We start from the raw sequence: 18,345 nt of genomic DNA on the forward strand, positions 1-18,345 counted from the left end.
CTAATAAAAATATATTTTAAAAAATATAAATTTTTTTTAAAGTTGTGATCATAACAAGGCACCATGGAAATATCAAATCAACCTGGTTTTGGATATGTAATGTCGAGTACAAGATTAGATAAATTCTTGATTTACTTTCATAAGAACATAAGAAGTAGGAGCAGGAGTAGGCCATCTAGCCCCTCGAGCCTGCCCCGCCATTCAATAAGATCATGGCTGATCTGTCGTGGCTCAGTTCCACATTCCCGCCCTCTCCCCATAACCCTTAATCCCCTTGCCTATCAAAAACCTATCAACCCGCGTCTTAAAAATATTGAGCGAGGCAGCCTCCACCACTTCAACGGGCAGAGAATTCCAGAGATTCACCACCCTTTGAGTGAAGAAGTTCCTCCTCAACTCCGTTCTAAGCCGCCCCCCCTTTATCCTGAGGCTGTGCCCTCTAGTCCCACTGTCCTGAGCGGGAAGAGCCTCTCCACCTCTATCCCATCCATCCCACTCAACATCTTATGTCTCAATGAGATCTCCATAGATCTCATAGGCCAGGCAGAAACATTGCAAGAACCTAGTTCACAAGCTAAGTCTCAGAACTTATCATATGTCAATTTTGCAAAAAAATGAACTTGATAACATTTTCTAGTTTCTTGCACTTTGCTTTTTCCTTACTGGAACTGAACTGGCTTGTACCCCAAGATACTTGCAATTTAAAATTACGTGTACCCTATCACCATTAGCATATTTTAAATTAATATTCGTTCCAAACTAACCTGTATCGGCCAAGTTTAACCCAGATGATGTCCTTATAATGTGGCTTTTTACCAGCCTTACAGTCATTACAGTACCATTTTCCTTTCGGCATTTCAATGTTCAGGCACTCACGGTGAAAGGCAGCAGGACACGACTCACAGCATAGTAAACTGCCACCTGATAATAAAAATGGATACAATTACAATTTAGGATTAGGGAAAGGTAAGAAGGAAAATGAACAATGAAAGCAAAGTACAAATACTGATAAACAGGAGAACCTGATCACTGAAATAAGCATTTAAGCTCTGCCAACTAGTTTGAGTTTATTTTCATAGAATCCCTTCAGTACTGAAAGCAGCCATTCGGCCCATCAAGTCTGCACTGACCACAATCCCACCCAGGCCCTACCTTGATATCCCTACATATTTACCCACTAATCCCTCTAACCAATGCATCTCAGGACACTAAGGGCAATTTCTTTTTAGCATGGCCAATCAACCTAACCGGCACATCTTTGGACTGTGGGAAGAAACCAGAGCACCCAGAGAAAACCCACGCAGACACGAGGAGAATGTGCAAACTCTGCACAGGCAGTGACCCAAGCCAGGAATCGAACCCAGGTCCCTGGAGCTGTGAAGCAGCAGTGCTAACCACCATGCTAACATGCCGCCCAAACTGCAAATTTGACTGGAAATAAAAATGAAACAAACATTTTTGATTCTACATGAGAGGAATTCAATTCAAGTTTTGGAGAGAAAAGGCCCAACGCTATGCTCTGGAGTAGCTGGATAGCGTGTGAGACTTGGTGGAAGGAGTCCAAAATAAAAGATAATAATGCAAGCATCAATAGAGGAATTTCTATGTAAGGAAAATAATTACAAAATCTTCAGGTGGGATTCTGTGATCTTGTTGTCATTGCCCCACTGCCAATGAGTATAGAGAATTTGGCACTCAGCCAAAGCTCCATTCACTGCAGCAGCACCAGAGAATCCCAGTCGTTGATGAGGCTTTTGGCATTCATGTTGAAAGAAGATAAAAGGGATGCAATTCTCCAGGTCCGTTAACCTCCAGTGGAGATCATGATGGCCTACTGAATTGGGGTCAGGGCAAAAATGTACATCGTCAGACCTTTGCAATTGCAGGAGCCTCATGAATACACTCAAAATGTAATTAACGTTTTACTGCCGGGTTTGAGGCCAGCTACACCGGTCTCCCAGTATGTCCCCACGTCCCCAGAGGATGCCAATAGTACAGAGCCTGATAAGCATGGACCTAGTGCCCGGGACTCCAAAAGGGGGCATGGAAATAGGGTTTATGCCCATGTGCCCATCTGCTGCTGCCAAGCTACAGGAGAGGGACCCCAACAAACCTGGGGATTGGGTAGGCTCGGGCTGGAGGGAAGGGGTTAACCTTGGGACCCTTTGCTGGAATGGGAAGGGTCTCATGGCTAGTCTGCCCTTTCTTGCAGTGAAAGAAGTGGAGATCATGCTTAGCACGGTAATCTCAGACAGGTTTCTGTTCAAAATCTTTGTTCTTGTCGGAGTACTGCGAGACCTCAAGTGGCCTAGGCACTTTAATATTCATGTCCCCCAGACACCAGAAAGTCTTCAAAATCACAGCATTCCTCTATTCTACAAACGGATTGCCCATGCTCTCCCTTTCAGAAGCCCCAAGTGTAAGCAGAACTATATGAAGTCCTCTGACTGACAGGCAATGTCAGTTTCACTGGGGAGGTTTCTTTTGCTCTCTCTCTCTCTCTGAGGTGCCAGGTGTGAGCAGACCCCTCTGAAGTCCTCTGACTGACAGATGTCAGTTTCACTCCAGGGAATTCCCTTGCTCTCTCAGTAGCCTCAGCTGTGAGCAGGCTCCTTTGAAACCTTCTCACTGACAGATGTCAGTTTCACTAGGGGGATTCCGTTTTTTTGCCTGAGTAAGCAGTATGAAGTTGCAGCCTGGCCATTTTGAACTGCTTTGATTGACAGCTTCAGAGCAGATCAAACAGATCACTGTTGATACAATCCAGTAAGCCTCAAGAACTGCCTATTTTCACCACAGCTGCTCCCTTAGCCCTAATTCTTTCAAACTACATTTTTTCACATCTCTGGGCCTTTCTGGAAAGCTCAAAGGCTTTGAAATGCTTTGTTTACATTAAATTTCACACTCCAGCAGCTTTTACTAGCCTCTTGATTGACAGGTTTGGGGCTATTACACAGTAGGTTGGAGGTGGAGGAGGACGAGGAGGAGGAGGACGAGGAGGAGGAGGACGGGGACGAGGAGGACGGGGACGAGGAGGACGGGGACGAGGAGGACGGGGACGAGGAGGACGGGGACGAGGAGGAGGGGGACGAGGAGGAGGGGGACGAGGAGGAGGGGGACGAGGAGGAGGGGGACGAGGAGGAGGGGGACGAGGAGGAGGGGGACGAGGAGGAGGGGGACGAGGAGGAGGGGGACGAGGAGGAGGGGGACGAGGAGGAGGGGGACGAGGAGGAGGGGGACGAGGAGGAGGGGGACGAGGAGGAGGGGGACGAGGAGGAGGGGGACGAGGAGGAGGGGGACGACGAGGGGGACGACGAGGGGGACGACGAGGGGGACGACGAGGGGGACGACGAGGGGGACGACGAGGGGGACGACGAGGGGGACGACGAGGGGGACGACGAGGGGGACGACGAGGGGGACGACGAGGGGGACGACGAGGGGGACGACGAGGGGGACGACGAGGGGGACGACGAGGGGGACGACGAGGGGGACGACGAGGGGGACGACGAGGGGGACGACGAGGGGGACGACGAGGGGGACGACGAGGGGGACGACGACGACGAGGGGGACGACGACGACGAGGAGGAGGACGAGGAGGAGGACGAGGACGAGGACGAGGACGAGGAGGAGGACGAGGAGGAGGACGAGGAGGAGGAGGACGACGACGACGAGGAGGAGGACGACGAGGAGGACGAGGACGACGAGGAGGAGGAGGAGGAGGAGGAGGAGGACGAGGAGGAGGAGGAGGAGGACGACGACGAGGAGGAGGAGGACGACGACGAGGAGGAGGAGGACGACGAGGAGGAGGAGGACGACGAGGAGGAGGAGGACGACGAGGAGGACGAGGACGACGAGGAGGACGAGGAGGAGGAGGAGGACGAGGAGGAGGAGGACGACGAGGAGGAGGAGGACGACGAGGAGGAGGAGGAGGAGGAGGAGGACGACGAGGAGGAGGAGGACGACGAGGAGGAGGAGGACGACGAGGAGGAGGAGGACGACGAGGAGGAGGAGGACGACGAGGAGGAGGAGGACGACGAGGAGGACGAGGAGGAGGAGGAGGACGAGGAGGAGGAGGACGACGAGGAGGAGGAGGACGACGAGGAGGAGGAGGAGGAGGAGGAGGACGACGAGGAGGAGGAGGACGACGAGGAGGAGGAGGACGACGAGGAGGAGGAGGACGACGAGGAGGAGGAGGACGAGGAGGAGGAGGACGACGACGAGGAGGAGGAGGAGGACGAGGAGGAGGAGGAGGAGGACGAGGAGGAGGAGGAGGACGACGAGGAGGAGGAGGACGAGGAGGAGGAGGACGACGAGGAGGAGGAGGAGGACGAGGAGGAGGAGGAGGACGACGAGGAGGAGGAGGACGAGGAGGAGGAGGAGGACGAGGAGGAGGAGGAGGAGGACGAGGAGGAGGAGGAGGACGACGAGGAGGAGGAGGAGGACGACGAGGAGGAGGAGGACGAGGAGGAGGAGGACGACGAGGAGGAGGAGGAGGACGACGAGGAGGAGGACGACGAGGAGGAGGAGGAGGACGACGACGAGGAGGAGGAGGACGACGACGAGGAGGAGGAGGACGACGAGGAGGAGGAGGACGACGAGGAGGAGGAGGACGACGAGGAGGACGAGGAGGAGGAGGAGGACGAGGAGGAGGAGGACGACGAGGAGGAGGAGGACGACGAGGAGGAGGAGGAGGAGGAGGAGGACGACGAGGAGGAGGAGGACGACGAGGAGGAGGAGGACGACGAGGAGGAGGAGGACGACGAGGAGGAGGAGGACGACGAGGAGGACGAGGAGGAGGAGGACGACGAGGAGGAGGAGGAGGAGGAGGACGAGGAGGAGGAGGAGGAGGACGAGGAGGAGGAGGAGGACGACGAGGAGGAGGAGGACGAGGAGGAGGAGGAGGACGAGGAGGAGGAGGAGGAGGACGAGGAGGAGGAGGAGGAGGACGAGGAGGAGGAGGAGGAGGAGGACGAGGAGGAGGAGGAGGAGGAGGACGAGGAGGAGGACGAGGACGAGGACGAGGACGAGGACGAGGAGGACGAGGAGGAGGAGGACGACGACGACGAGGACGACGAGGAGGAGGAGGAGGAGGAGGACGACGAGGAGGAGGAGGAGGAGGACGAGGAGGAGGAGGAGGAGGAGGACGACGAGGAGGAGGACGAGGAGGAGCTGTCTCAGAACACTATGCTTGGGGCACCCTTCAAAAACGTGTGATGGTTGGCTGGCTGAGATGTTTTACATTTTGCACATATTCACATTGTAAACGGGTGGAATTCCACCTGACAGGTATTGCCAGTGCCAGCAGCAAACACTCAGGTTTTACAATTGGCACTGTACAGCATTTATATTTTCATGTATTATTTGAATCCCAGATCTCTTTGTTCATCTGCGCCTTTCAGCATCTTTTCTCATGCTCTTTCAACATTTTTCCTATCAAAATTTTTAAACTGCACAAATTTCAGATCATAGTTAACACCTATCTATGTAAAGTCTTACATGTTCTCCTTGCTCTTTCCCAAATTCTTTACTTGAGTGTTGGTTATATTAAAGTCCAAATCAACTATATATGAACCAAAGTATATTTAGCATAAACCACAATCCAAACAACACATCATCAAATAATATCAACTCTCAATTCAGCTTCCAAATAATAATTCATTTCCTTCAATTTACTATCTCTTAGGTTATGGCTATGGTTTTTGGAAAACTTCTCTGTGATATTAAACCTGTGTTTTAAATTGTAGAAATAGAAGCCAAAGGGAAGTGAAATCTGCAAGCTAATGAATAAATAGAAGAAGTGTTAGTGAACAAAATAAACAATGCATTTAGGATGCTTTAATTGACAACTTTGAAATTAATAGTCATCACTTTTTGCCAAATAAAAATGACTTCCTATTTTAAATGGTTAGGATTGCAATTACTATTCAAAATAAAAGTGAACAGATAATTAATGTAATGGTGTAACATTTTTCTGTCTATGATTTTAATGATGGTATCAACCCAGTTTTTAAAAATTAATTATTAGGATGTGGCTGTCGGTGGCTCAGCCAGCATTTATTGCCCAGGATTGTGACCTGCTCTTATAGCTACATCATTTATATGGCTAGTCCAATTGATTTTCTGGCCAATTGTAACTCCACAATGTTGATAGTAAATGTATAGTCACCACAGTCTGTTCTCCCCTTTGAAGGAGAGAGCTGACTGGTGGTGATTTAACCCGAGGATCATCACACCTCAGGCAAGGGCAAGGTTGAGACTAATCACTAGCCTTCATGAATCACTTCAGCTGGAATTGAACCCGCACTGTTGGCATTGCTCTTCATCACAAAGCAGCTGTCCAGCCAACAGCAATAGTAACGCCACTGAAAGTTTGCAGGACCATTGCCAGAATATTGTCAGGGCCCACAGCCTTTGCAGTATCCAGTGCCTTCACCCATTTCTTGATGTCACTTGGAGTGAATTGAATTGGCTGGAGACTAGCATTTGTGATGCTGAAAACCTCTGGAGGAGGCAGAGATGGATGATCCATCGGCACTTTTGGCTGAAAATTGTTGCAAATGCCTTATTTTTTTGTACAGATGTGCTCTGCTCCTCCATCACTGAGGATGGAGGCATTCGTGGAGCCTCCTCTTCCAATGAGTTGTTAACTGCCCACCACCATTTACAGCTGAATGTGGTAGGACTGCAGAGCTCAGATCTTATCTGTTGGTTGTGGAATTGCTTAGCTCTGTCTATTACTTGCTGCGTTTGCTATCTGGCATGCGAATAGACTGTGTTATGGTTTCACCAGGTCGACACCTAATTTTCAGGTATGCCTGGTGTTGCTCCTCGTATGCCTTTCTGCACTCTCCAATCAATTTTCCCCCTCATTCCCACTGACTCCAGTTTTGCTAAAGCACCTTCATGCCACACTCGGTCAAACACTGCCTTGACATCACTGTCACTGACACCTGGTGTTCAGCTCTCTTGTCTGTTTGGACCAAAGAAGTCGTAAAATCAAAAGTTGAGTGACTCTGGCAGAACCCAGACTAAACTTCAGTGAGCAGGTTATTCTAAATGCCACTTGACAGCAATGTTGATGATTCCTACCATCACTCTACTGATGATTGAGAGTAGACTTATCAGGGACAACAGTCTTTGAGGTCTCATTTATTAAAGTGAGTAAAACCTATTAAATAGCAAATAAAGGAATGTTGTATTAATTTGCACATGAATACTGTAAAAGTTTCAGGAAAATAAACTAAATTGGAGTAAGAGAAAAGAAAAAAATGTACACATCATATACTACCAGCTTTACTTTACCTTCTGAGCACACAAAGCACCAGCTGACATTGACGTGTCCATGATGCCTACAACCTCTCCGTGGAGTGAAGTGATTAGTACATATAATACTGTTTGAAGCCAGCACCACACATCCTGCTGCAAGACAATTATCGCTGGCATGATAAGCCACAGGACACCTCACACAGCGCATCATTCGACCTAACACACAAAGAAATGCAAATAAACAAAACCATTGCATGACAATCTAGTCTATTCATGCTCGACACATTTATTATGCATCCAAGATCACTTTCACAATAATTTTCACTTACAACTTAACAATATCATGCTTCATTAAATTTAGAAAATACAATAACTAGCATTATTGTGCCACTAACATAGTAAAATGTTCTAAGACTGAGCATTGTCAGACAATATTTGACAGTGTCAAATTTTAGGGAATAATCACTGGTCAAAAAAAATGTGCTAATGCAATTATGAAGTTTAAGTCTCCGCCTTTCAAAAGTTCACAAGAGATATAACAAAGCTGATCACAGTTGAACTGATTACATCTCCCAGAGAGATATTGCTCGTTTTACTACTTGCTCTGAATATTATCTTTTGTAAAGTGTACTCTTTGTATACAGTACCTTTACTCGCTCTTGGATTAGTAGGATTGCAGGCATAACAAGCCAGGCAGACATGGATTGAGCACCGGAATCCTTTGTTCTGCAGTACTGTGGTAGGGTACTTTTTAATGCACTCCATGTGATAAAACTTCCCACACAGTGGCATAAGACATCGCTTCACATCGTTCTCATTTTCTCTACACACAAAGCAAGTATGAACACCTGGTGAAAGTATAATGTTACATTTTGACTTGTTTGGAGGAGTACAGTCACATTTAGAGAATATCGCAAAAATCTCCGGAAACTTTACTTGTCAACTCATCTTTGTCTAACTGGCCAGGAGAAACTTTTGCCACTGACTTTAAATGAGTCCTTCATTCTTGTCCTAACATATTTTCTAATATAACACCGCAAGCCCACCACTGGAGCTTACAATTGTACATCCCAAGTGAATAAACTACCTGGTTTCCTCTTTAAATTAAACTTTTCTTTAACTGGATCCACCCTTGTCTGGTACATTCTTATGCAAGAACTTAAGTTTCACCTCTGCAGATTGCAGAATGTTACTGCCCTATAGAACACTTCTCAATTTTCTTTGTCATTTCCTTAATCACACTATATAACTTTACATTCATTATCACCCCATGTATTTGACTTACTGTTCCTATATCAAACTGCCTCATTTCTTAGCTCCAATAAATTTCACACTAAACACCCATTTTCGCAGAAGCCTTTCCATTGTCCCCAGTGCCATTCATTCATATGTTGCAATGTTCACTAGCACATTTTTGAATGCAAAACTTTCAAAATGTTCCCTTCTTCCTTTTGGGTTACTTAAACTCTGACTCCACCTTTCTGGTTTATGATGCTTTTTTGTATTCATTCAGGAGATCTAGCTGTTGCTGGGTGAGCCAGCATTTATTGCCCATCCCTAACTGCCCTTGAACTCAGTGGTTTGCTAGGTCATTTCAGAGGGCTGTGGATCTGAAATCGCACGTAAGTCAGACCAGATTTGGAAGGCAGATTTCTTTCCCTAAAGGACATTAGTGAACAAGGTGGGTTTTTTTTTTACAACAATCGACCATGGATTCATAGTTACCATTAGACTTTTAATTCCAGATTTTTATTGAAATCAAATTTCATCATCTGACATGGTGGGATTTGAACCTGGGTCCCCAGAGCATTACCCTGTGTCTCTGGATTACTAGTCCAGTGAAAATACCACTACGCCAGAGCTTCCCGTAAGAAACCATTTCTTATTGGTTTATTATTCAAACCCTGCCACCGATTATGTTCTATTGATTATTATTTTGTTTAATTCAGGGTAAAAAGAGAAGACAAGAGCTTTATGAAACAGCTCACAGCTGATACTTATTACTATTTTTCTTGTGTTTTTATTTAAATTGCTAAACTTCCATATGCAAACTTAACAGCCAACCTATTTTAAACTTCCTTTGCTATTTTCGAAATTTTGAAGTGTCTTTGTATGCATCTGCTTAACAAGGCCTGCTCTCTCATACTTCTGAGTGCCTCGACAACTTTCCTATCCACTTGCTGCAGGATTGCTGCACTGTAGGAAAGATAAGAAGGTTGCTAATTGGGGAATAAACTATATGCTAATTTGAGTGGAATTGAACAGCCAAAAAACAAAAGGTTTAAATGTTTGGATTAAACATTTCTGCATAATTGTTAAATAAGCAGCAAGTCCCTCTGCAGATAATACACAATTTAAAAAAAATACACCAGAGACAGGTCTTTGGCTCAAATGATCTGTGCTGGTTTTTATGCCCCACATGAACCATTTCTCATCCTAACAGCAAAACTTTCTGTTCCTTTCTTCCTTGTGTGCTTATCTGGCCTCTCCTTAAATGCATTTATGCTATTTATGTCGTACTTCTTGTGGTAACAAATCCCAAACTAGGTATATATACACTTCCTTAAGTATTTATTTATTAGATTTATTAATGACTTTCTTATCCTTATGGATCCTAGCTTTGGACTTCCTTACAGGTGAAAACATCTCCAAAACAAACTCTTTTGCTATTATGTCAACCCTGAGCCGCCTCCTTTCTTGAGAAACGAGTCTCAGCTTTAAGAAGAGGAATATTAAGCATGTTTAATGTTAATGTTCTTAAAAATTTTAGGTAAATAAAATACAAAATATCGTTTAAGCTATTATTTAATTAAGTATCACCATATGAATACATACTTTACCTGTGGTACATTCTTTGCACATAAATTTTCCTTCGGGCATTTTGGTTAAACCTAGGCACTTTAAATGAAAGGCTCCACAGCACTGTCCTTCACAAAGCAGCAATTCCCCAGTTTTCTCACACATCTTTGGAGGAGAGGAAAGAGGGCAAATTGTTAAAAACATTGCTCTATAAAGATTAATATGGGTGGTAAATTTCAATATTGAAAAAGTGAACAATCCCACCTTCTGGTTAGTGCTTTAAAGAGATCCAAGTTTAAAAATCAAAGTTGTTTTCCATTATATAAAGCACAGATTCTTAAGTCAAAACTGCTAATTATTTCAAATTCTAACATGCTGAGTAGGAAAAGGGTTGAAGTGGTGCATCCTACTCAGCATCAGGCCAATTTTTGTTCTGATACAATTTGGACTTGGCACAAAGACACAAGTAGCAAAATTTGATGAAGACATAAAATAGGACAGTTTGGCAAGTTTGTGAGGAGGAATGTAAAATATTTCAAGACGACTTGTAGATTACCAGAATGGGCAAATTGGTGGCAGCTGCAACTTAAATTTGTAGGATTGTAAGATTCTTTGGGAGAAATGTTCTTTGGGAAGAACAACAACAAATGGGAACTATTCAATAGAAAGGGTTCATAGACAGAGATTCAAATATATAGGACCATGTTAGTGCAAACATAGTTCGATAAAGCCAGATTTACGGACAAAAGCATTTCGGTTTTTATGAATAAGAGCAAAGTCAAAATCATTATGTCAGTGGCATAATGGAAATTGGGTATTCAGCAATTTAGCAAGAGTGGGAGGGATTGTCCAGCCATCCCTACAGCAGGATCTTCTGGTTCAGAAGATCCCACCACCAATCAATGGTGGGCTACCTCAGCCTCCACAAAATACTCCATGGGGTGGTGTAAATCCCACCCAGGGTGGGTGGGACTTTAAGGATGCATTTGTCTGCCTGCTGTGGCAGCAGCTCCGATTCGCCCAGCGGAGGTAGCATAGATGGAGCAAGTGGCCATGCTTATGGGGGGGGGGGAAGGAAGGAGGAGGAGGAGGAATTTGCTGGGGACTGCGATCGAAGTGTGTTTGCTCTCTTTCGTACAGGAAGTCTTTGTTAAAAAACTGTTTTTATTATGCAGGCATCTGGTCATATTCTATATCTACTGTTGGGACAGTTGGAACATCTCCAATGACAAAGGACAAATCTTTATGCTGGGTCATAAAGAAGGCCTGGGCTAAGGAATTTCATGTTCACAGAGCCCCTGCAATCAGCTCAACCTGCCCAATCCATTCCCCATATATTAACATGGCAATATGCAAAACGGTTATGGATTTTCAATGTCAATATCTTTTGGAAACACCAATGTTCCCCAAGGTTTGTACAGTTTGTTAGTATTTAGGCACAGACTTATTGGCGAACTAATGTGGAAAGCTACCGCAATCTAAAGGAAATATGGCAAAACTCAGATTTAACAGCAGCATAGCCACAATGAAAATGATAAATGGATAAAAACAAGCGCAAATTGCATGGGCAACATAAAATCTTTTAATTGTCAGTGGACACAGCTCTGGGTCACATACTCGCCTGAAAAATTCAGGCCCATTCTGGTGGTGTGGAAGCCCTTTAACCCTTCCAGATCTTATTCATATTTCTATCAGAAGATTTCTGTTATTGCAAGTGAACTATTGATTTCATAGTTGTTTTGGTATCTGGGTATCTTTTAATCCTCTTTTTCCATTCCTTGGTATTGAACCATTCTTTTTTGATTTGGCATTTGTAGTTATAGATGGTTACTGTTTCATTCTGTTTCTTGCAGGTGGACGATAATTGTGCTTATCTCCATGTCATTTATTTCCTTTCTTCTTTTGTCACATGGATTGTTACAACGTCCTCTGTACGGAAGGTGACCTTTTCTGTTATTAGGGTGTGTTTTTTTTTGGTAAGCCCCCATTTCAGTTTAGATGTGTGGTGTGCTGTCAGCAACAGATGGCAGCTGTTTGGTTTCTGCATTGTCTGTCGCGTATCATGCTGGCCAGGAATTGCAGCATTTGCTCTGTGATCACAATGTTCACATCATCAGTAATTATTGTAGTCAGAGCTTGATCTTCTGGTTGTTGATTGCTCTCCTATCTATCCTCATCTGGAGGCACTGTTGTAACGATCTGAGCGGTTGACTGATCTGACCAATTTGTGAGATGGTTGCTCACTGAAATGTGGTGACTACAATAAGAAAATTCTGTATATTTGACCCTATCCAAGAAGCATGGCTGTGTGTTCTCTTGGCCTGCTGTCTTGATCTCATAAATCATCCTTGGGTCTTCTGTGTTTAGATTTTTTGGCCTTGAACAGTTTTCCGTGGTGTCCAATTCTGTTACATTAAATTCATTAGGCTAAATTTGCAGAACATTGATTTTGCTTTCCTAACAGTGTTGGCATGGTCACTCTACTGGTTGTTTGGGTCCTGCTTCCCTTGACCTGGAATGTCCTTATTTCGTTACTGTTTAACTGGGCTGCGGGGTTTCCTTTATCGCATGGTTTACTTTCTTCTCTTCAAATGGACTTACGCAGCGCACATAGTATAGGCTGCCTAAAATCTGAATAGTTTTTGTTAGATCTTCATTCACTGCAGCATATCTCCACATCATCTGCTACTCCTAGCAGAGTAGATGTTCTATCCCTCCACTATTCTATTGATCATAAGTTCAGATTTTTGGTCTCAAATTCAGTCTTCAGATATCCTGTACAGATCATTAATGAGTGTGTTGATAGGTTCTCTTGGCTGCTGAACAAGTACAATATGTCCCTTTTGAAGATTTTGGTACTTCTTAGGTTAAAATAACCATCACATGGTTTTAGTAATTCTTCAAATTTAGCTAATCACTTTTAGTCTAGCCTACCCATCCTTTCCCTTGACTGAAAATTGGGCAGATATTTTAAATGGTATGGTTCACAAAGCCAGGGATTCTCCTATCTCCACACACCTGATTTGAGATAAAAAAAATCTGGGCCTAAGAAGGTGATGGAAATTTAAGGAATGGAAAGACCACAGAATCATAGAATCCCTACAGTGCAGAAAGAGGCCATTTGGCCCATCAAGTTTGCACCATTGGCAGGATTTTACGGCCTCGCTTGTCCCGAAGCCATGAAAATCCCACCCTAAGCTCAACATTTCCATTGTCCATCCCTTGCCCTCTCTGATTGCCGTGGTGGACCGGGCAGTAAAACTGTGGCCCATTTCTCTGTAAGAGCAGCCCACCCAGGCCAAATGCTGCCCCCCCCCCCGATTCCCATATCCCTACAAATTTGCCATGAGCAATCCACCTAATCTGCACATCTTTAGTCTGTGGGAGGAAACCACACCCAGAGGAAACCCTTGTAGACATGGGGATAATGTGCGAACTCCACACAATCACCAAGGCTGCAATCAAACCTGGGTCTCTAGCTCCGTGAGACAGTTGTGCTAACCACTATGCCACCCCAAGGAGTTGACAACATTTTTATTGGCTGAGTTAGCCAAAGTACCTGCTGTGCAAATTATGTCTATGACTAAGCTAAGAGGAAGGTATCATAACTACTGACTGGTTGGTGTAGCAAAAGCACAAATATATGATAGAAGAATGGCCCAATACAGGTTATAATATCTACCCAGCTGAGTTCCCAAATTCAGCCACGTTGAAAAGTAACAAAAATAATTATAGTTCCAGAACGACTGTGACCAAGAGGTACCACTACAGAAAAAAACTTAAATTAGCCACTGTACTTGGACCAAGGTATGATAAATCAACAGTGCAGAAGTAATCTCTGCTTGCTTTGTCTTTCTCCTGTGCCACAACTATATCCCTGCTTTTTATGTTTAATTCCAGTTTGTTTCACCTATCCAATTAATTAATTGATAAATACATCATAAGAACATAAGAACATAAGAAATAGGAGCAGGAGTAGGCCATCTAGCCCTTCGAGCCTGCCCCGCCATTCAATAAGATCATGGCTGATCTGTTGTGGCTCAGTTCCACTTTCCCGCCCTCTCCCCATAACCCTTAATCCCCTCTCTTATCAAAAACCCATCAACCCGCTTCTTAAAAATATTTAGCGAGGCAGCCTCCACCACTTCAACGGGCAGAGAATTCCAGAGATTCACCACCCTTTGAGTGAAGAAGTTCCTCCTCAACTCCGTTCTAAACCGCCTCCCCTTTATCTTGAGGCTGTGCCCCCTAGTCCTACTGTCTTTTTTGAGCGGGAAGAGTCTCTCCACCTCTATCCTATCCATCCCATTCATCATCTTATACGTCTCAATGAGATCTCCCCTCATTCTTCTAAACTCTAGCGAGTACAAGCCTAGTTTATTCAGCCTCTCCTCATAGCTCAACCCCCTCAACTCCGGTATCAGCCTAGTAAACCTCCTCTGCACTCCCTCCAGGGCCAAAATATCCTTGCGCAGGTGCGGCGCCCAAAACTGCACACAGTACTCCAGCTGCGGCCTCACCAATGCCCTATACAGCCGCAGCAAGACCTCCCTACTTTTATATTCAATCCCCCTCGCTATGAAGGCCAGCATCCCATTCGCCTTCCTGACCACCTGCTGCACCTGCAAGCTGGGTTTTTGCGACTCATGCACAAGGACCCCGAGGTCCCTCTGCACCGTCGCCTGCTGCAGTTTTTCGCCACGTAAGTAATAGTCCTTCCTACCATTCTTCCTACCAAAGTGGACCACCTCACACTTGCCAACATTAAATTCCATTTGCCATTTCCTGGCCCATTCGCCCAGCCTATCTAGATCCTTCTGCAGACTCTCCACACCCTCCGCACAATTTGCCTTTCCCCCAATCTTGGTGTCATCAGCAAATTTCGACACCCTGCACTCGGTTCCCTCCTCCAGATCATCTATATAAATGGTAAATAGCTGAGGCCCCAGCACCGACCCCTGGGGCACCCCACTAGTCACCAACCGCCAATCCGAATAGCACCCATTGACCCCCACTCTCTGCCTCCTATTTGACAACCAATCCTCTATCCACGCTAACACCCTACCCCCAACTCCATGTCCCCTGACCTTCTGCAATAACCTCTTGTGAGGTACCTTGTTGTTACATATGTTGTTACACTGAGGCATATGGAATAGGAAAATTCCACATTGTTCTGAATCTGCCAACCGTTGTTAGGTTAGGAAAAGCAGCACAATGCCTCAGTGTTTCATGTGATTAATATACTACAAATTATGTTAAAAAAGTGAACTCATTTCATTCTGTTTTACACTGCAAGTGGTGCAAGTTTAAAGATTTTCTCCATAATTTACCACCTGCAGGTTGATTTCATCTTGGTTGCACCTTGGAATAGTTTAGGTTAGAGGGTCATTGGATTGGTTCCAATGGTTGGCACAACATCGAGGGCCGAAGGGCCTGTATTGCGTTGTAATGTTCTACGTTCTTATAATTTAGCAATTGCCTAGTTTACATAATAGATATTTGCATAGCCAACTGGTGAACTGTAGCGGTACATAAAGCCCACCAACTGTATCATCTGATGGTCCTGCAGCAGTGTCAAGGCTGCCTGTCATTTTCACTATGGTCTGAGTGGCAGCTTCTGTTAGTTTTTCAGGGAAACATGGTGGCAGAGGACAGTGGTGAGTGTTAATGGGCTAGGTGTGAGCTGTAACATGCATGTCAGTGGTAGGGAATATCTACTTATGATGTCAAACCCATTTATGCGATGGAACAACAGCAACATTTATAAAATTAAAGTCGTTTCTTTTTCATCTGCTTTTCAACCCTCTTTAGCAAACAAAACACAGCTGTTTAAATAAACTCTCATTACTCATTAATGCTGAATACTGCTGGATTATCATGATTATTCCCTACATTTTCATTACTATAATAAAATCACATTCTCAGAGATCATACTTTTCAAAGGGCAACATTACTGTGATTTTACTGGTCCATTAGTTTAGAAAATAGCATTGTTCTTCGAAATGGTGCCATGGAATCTGTTTCACCCACCCGAGAAAGCTGATGGGGACCTACATCTGATGTTTCATCCAAAACTGGCATCTCCAACAGTGTGGCATTCCCTCAGAACTGCACTAGAATGTCAACCTACATTCTTGTGCTCAAGTCTCTGAAATGGGACTGAAACACACAAGACAGCCATCAACTGAGCCATGACTAAGACAATGCACAGCTACTAGCAACTGCACATACCTGACAGACATTTTCCTTCTTTGCAGCTCCTCCACCACGCTCCACTTGTGACTTCCTCGATGTTGATAAAAACATATCCAAGTCGTTTTCATCTGCAGAGTCTGGCTGAGTGTCATTCTATATGTTTGGTAGAGGAAGACGACCATAAAAATATAAAAGGGAACAACTAAATTACTATTTTTACTTCCCATTTAGAAATGATAGAACAACAAGTTTTTGCATGTCATATATTGTTTCAATTCCTGAGATAACAAAGGATCATTATGTATTTGATTATAATTCAAACAGAAATTTCTCTATTATTAAATTAATACCATGGCATCTTTTGGCAGTTTATCACCAAACTACATGCAAACAATTAATGTGTTTGTTTTGGAGGGAAAATGTGATCAGACTTAATGCTGGTAAAGAAAATAGCTAAATACATTCTTTATCCCAGAACGTTTAGATTTCTATGGACAGAAATCAACTGTTTTAAAGCTGAAATGCATTACAGCACTGATAGGTGGGAACAAGACATTTTGCCTAACAGAAAAACAAGCGTTAGATGTAGTTTTAAAAATAATATGGAAATTGCTTATTATTTAATGCACTCATTTGGAGGCCAATAATGTGGCACAAGTTTGCTTAGTAATCTACAGCTATGTAGATGAAATAGCCAACCTTGCACAATAATGCATGGATATTGTTCATTGACACAATTGGTGCTTCTCTCCTGACATTATCAAGCATTGGACAAGGAGGGAAGGATGCATCTTCGCTTCATGAGGTTCCCAGCATCACAGATGCTGGTCCACAGACAATTCAATTCACTTCATGTGACATCAAGAAATAGCTGAAGGCCTTCGAAACAAAAAAGGTTGTGAATACTTAGCTGTGGTACCGAAGACATGCAACAGATACAGCTATGCTTCTAACCAAACTGTTCCAGTAAAGTTTCAACTCTGTAATGTACCTGGCAATTTGGAAAATTGCCCAGATGTGTCCTGTACATATAATGCAGGACAAATCCATTCTGCCACATACTGACCCATCAGTTTACTCCCATTAAAGTGATGAAAAGTGTTATTGCTAGTACTATCAAGGACAAGGCTTGATCAATAGCTAGACTCATTAAGAAGGTGGGAATTGTACTTAGCTTCTAGGATTATCATAGAGTAGAAGACGGATTTGGCCATAGACAGGGAGAAACTTGACTACTTTATGTTACACTGCTGCAATATCTAATGATCCCAAAGAACCATATTCAAACCAGCGCCCCACAAGGCTGTGTTCTCAGCCCCCTACTATATACCTTATATAGCTGTGACTATGTGGCCAAATTCTCCTCCAACTCAATTTTTAAGTTTGCTGATAATACCACTGTAAAACAATGACGATACAAAGTACAGGAATGAGATAGAGAATTTGATGAACTGGTGCAATGACATTAATCTCTTCCTCAATGTCAACAAAACGAAGGGGGTTGTCATCGACTTCAGGAACCGTAAAGGAGAACATGCCCTGAGTCTGCAGAAGGATCTAGATAGGCTGGGCGAATGGGCCAGGAAATGGCAAATGGAATTTAATGTTGGCAAGTGTGAGGTGGTCCACTTTGGTAGGAAGAATGGTAGGAAGGACTATTATTTACGTGGCGAAAAACTGCAGCAGGCGACGGTGCAGAGGGACCTCGGGGTCCTTGTGCATGAGTCGCAAAAACCCAGCTTGCAGGTGCAGCAGGTGGTCAGGAAGGCAAATGGGATGCTGGCCTTCATAGCGAGGGGGATTGAATATAAAAGTAGGGAGGTCTTGCTGCAGCTGTATAGGGCATTGGTGAGGCCGCAGCTGGAGTACTGTGTGCAGTTTTGGGCGCCGCACCTGCGCAAGGATATTTTGGCCCTGGAGGGAGTGCAGAGGAGGTTTACTAGGCTGATACCGGAGTTGAGGGGATTGAGCTATGAGGAGAGGCTGAATAAACTAGGCTCGTACTCGTTAGAGTTTAGAAGAATGAGGGGAGATCTCATTGAGACGTATAAGATGATGAATGGGATGGATAGGATAGAGGTGGAG

General features: G+C 44.5%; 1 protein-coding gene across 4 annotated transcripts in view; it reads right to left on the reverse strand.

Moving 5' to 3' along the window:
* LOC145351919 (uncharacterized) overlaps nucleotides 1–18,345 on the reverse strand; it is a 180,784-nt gene that overhangs the window by 52,330 nt on the left and 110,109 nt on the right. For all 4 annotated transcript variants that reach the window (XR_013888472.1, XR_013888473.1, XM_080201707.1 and 1 more), the window contains exons 12-16: nucleotides 16,297–16,413; nucleotides 10,107–10,230; nucleotides 7,914–8,114; nucleotides 7,303–7,482; nucleotides 765–921 (exon numbers count right to left, since the gene is read on the reverse strand). Coding sequence is in view for 2 of the 4 variants with exons in the window: in XM_080201707.1 (XP_080057833.1) it covers nucleotides 765–921; nucleotides 7,303–7,482; nucleotides 7,914–8,114; nucleotides 10,107–10,230; nucleotides 16,297–16,413 (779 nt within the window). In the remaining 2 variants the exon portion in view is untranslated. The remainder of the gene's footprint in view (nucleotides 1–764; nucleotides 922–7,302; nucleotides 7,483–7,913; nucleotides 8,115–10,106; nucleotides 10,231–16,296; nucleotides 16,414–18,345) is intronic.

The sequence above is a fragment of the Carcharhinus amblyrhynchos genome, chromosome 13 (genome assembly GCF_965287045.1).
Source record: "Carcharhinus amblyrhynchos chromosome 13, sCarAmb.v2.hapA, whole genome shotgun sequence".
Classification (NCBI taxonomy): Eukaryota; Metazoa; Chordata; class Chondrichthyes; order Carcharhiniformes; family Carcharhinidae; genus Carcharhinus; species Carcharhinus amblyrhynchos.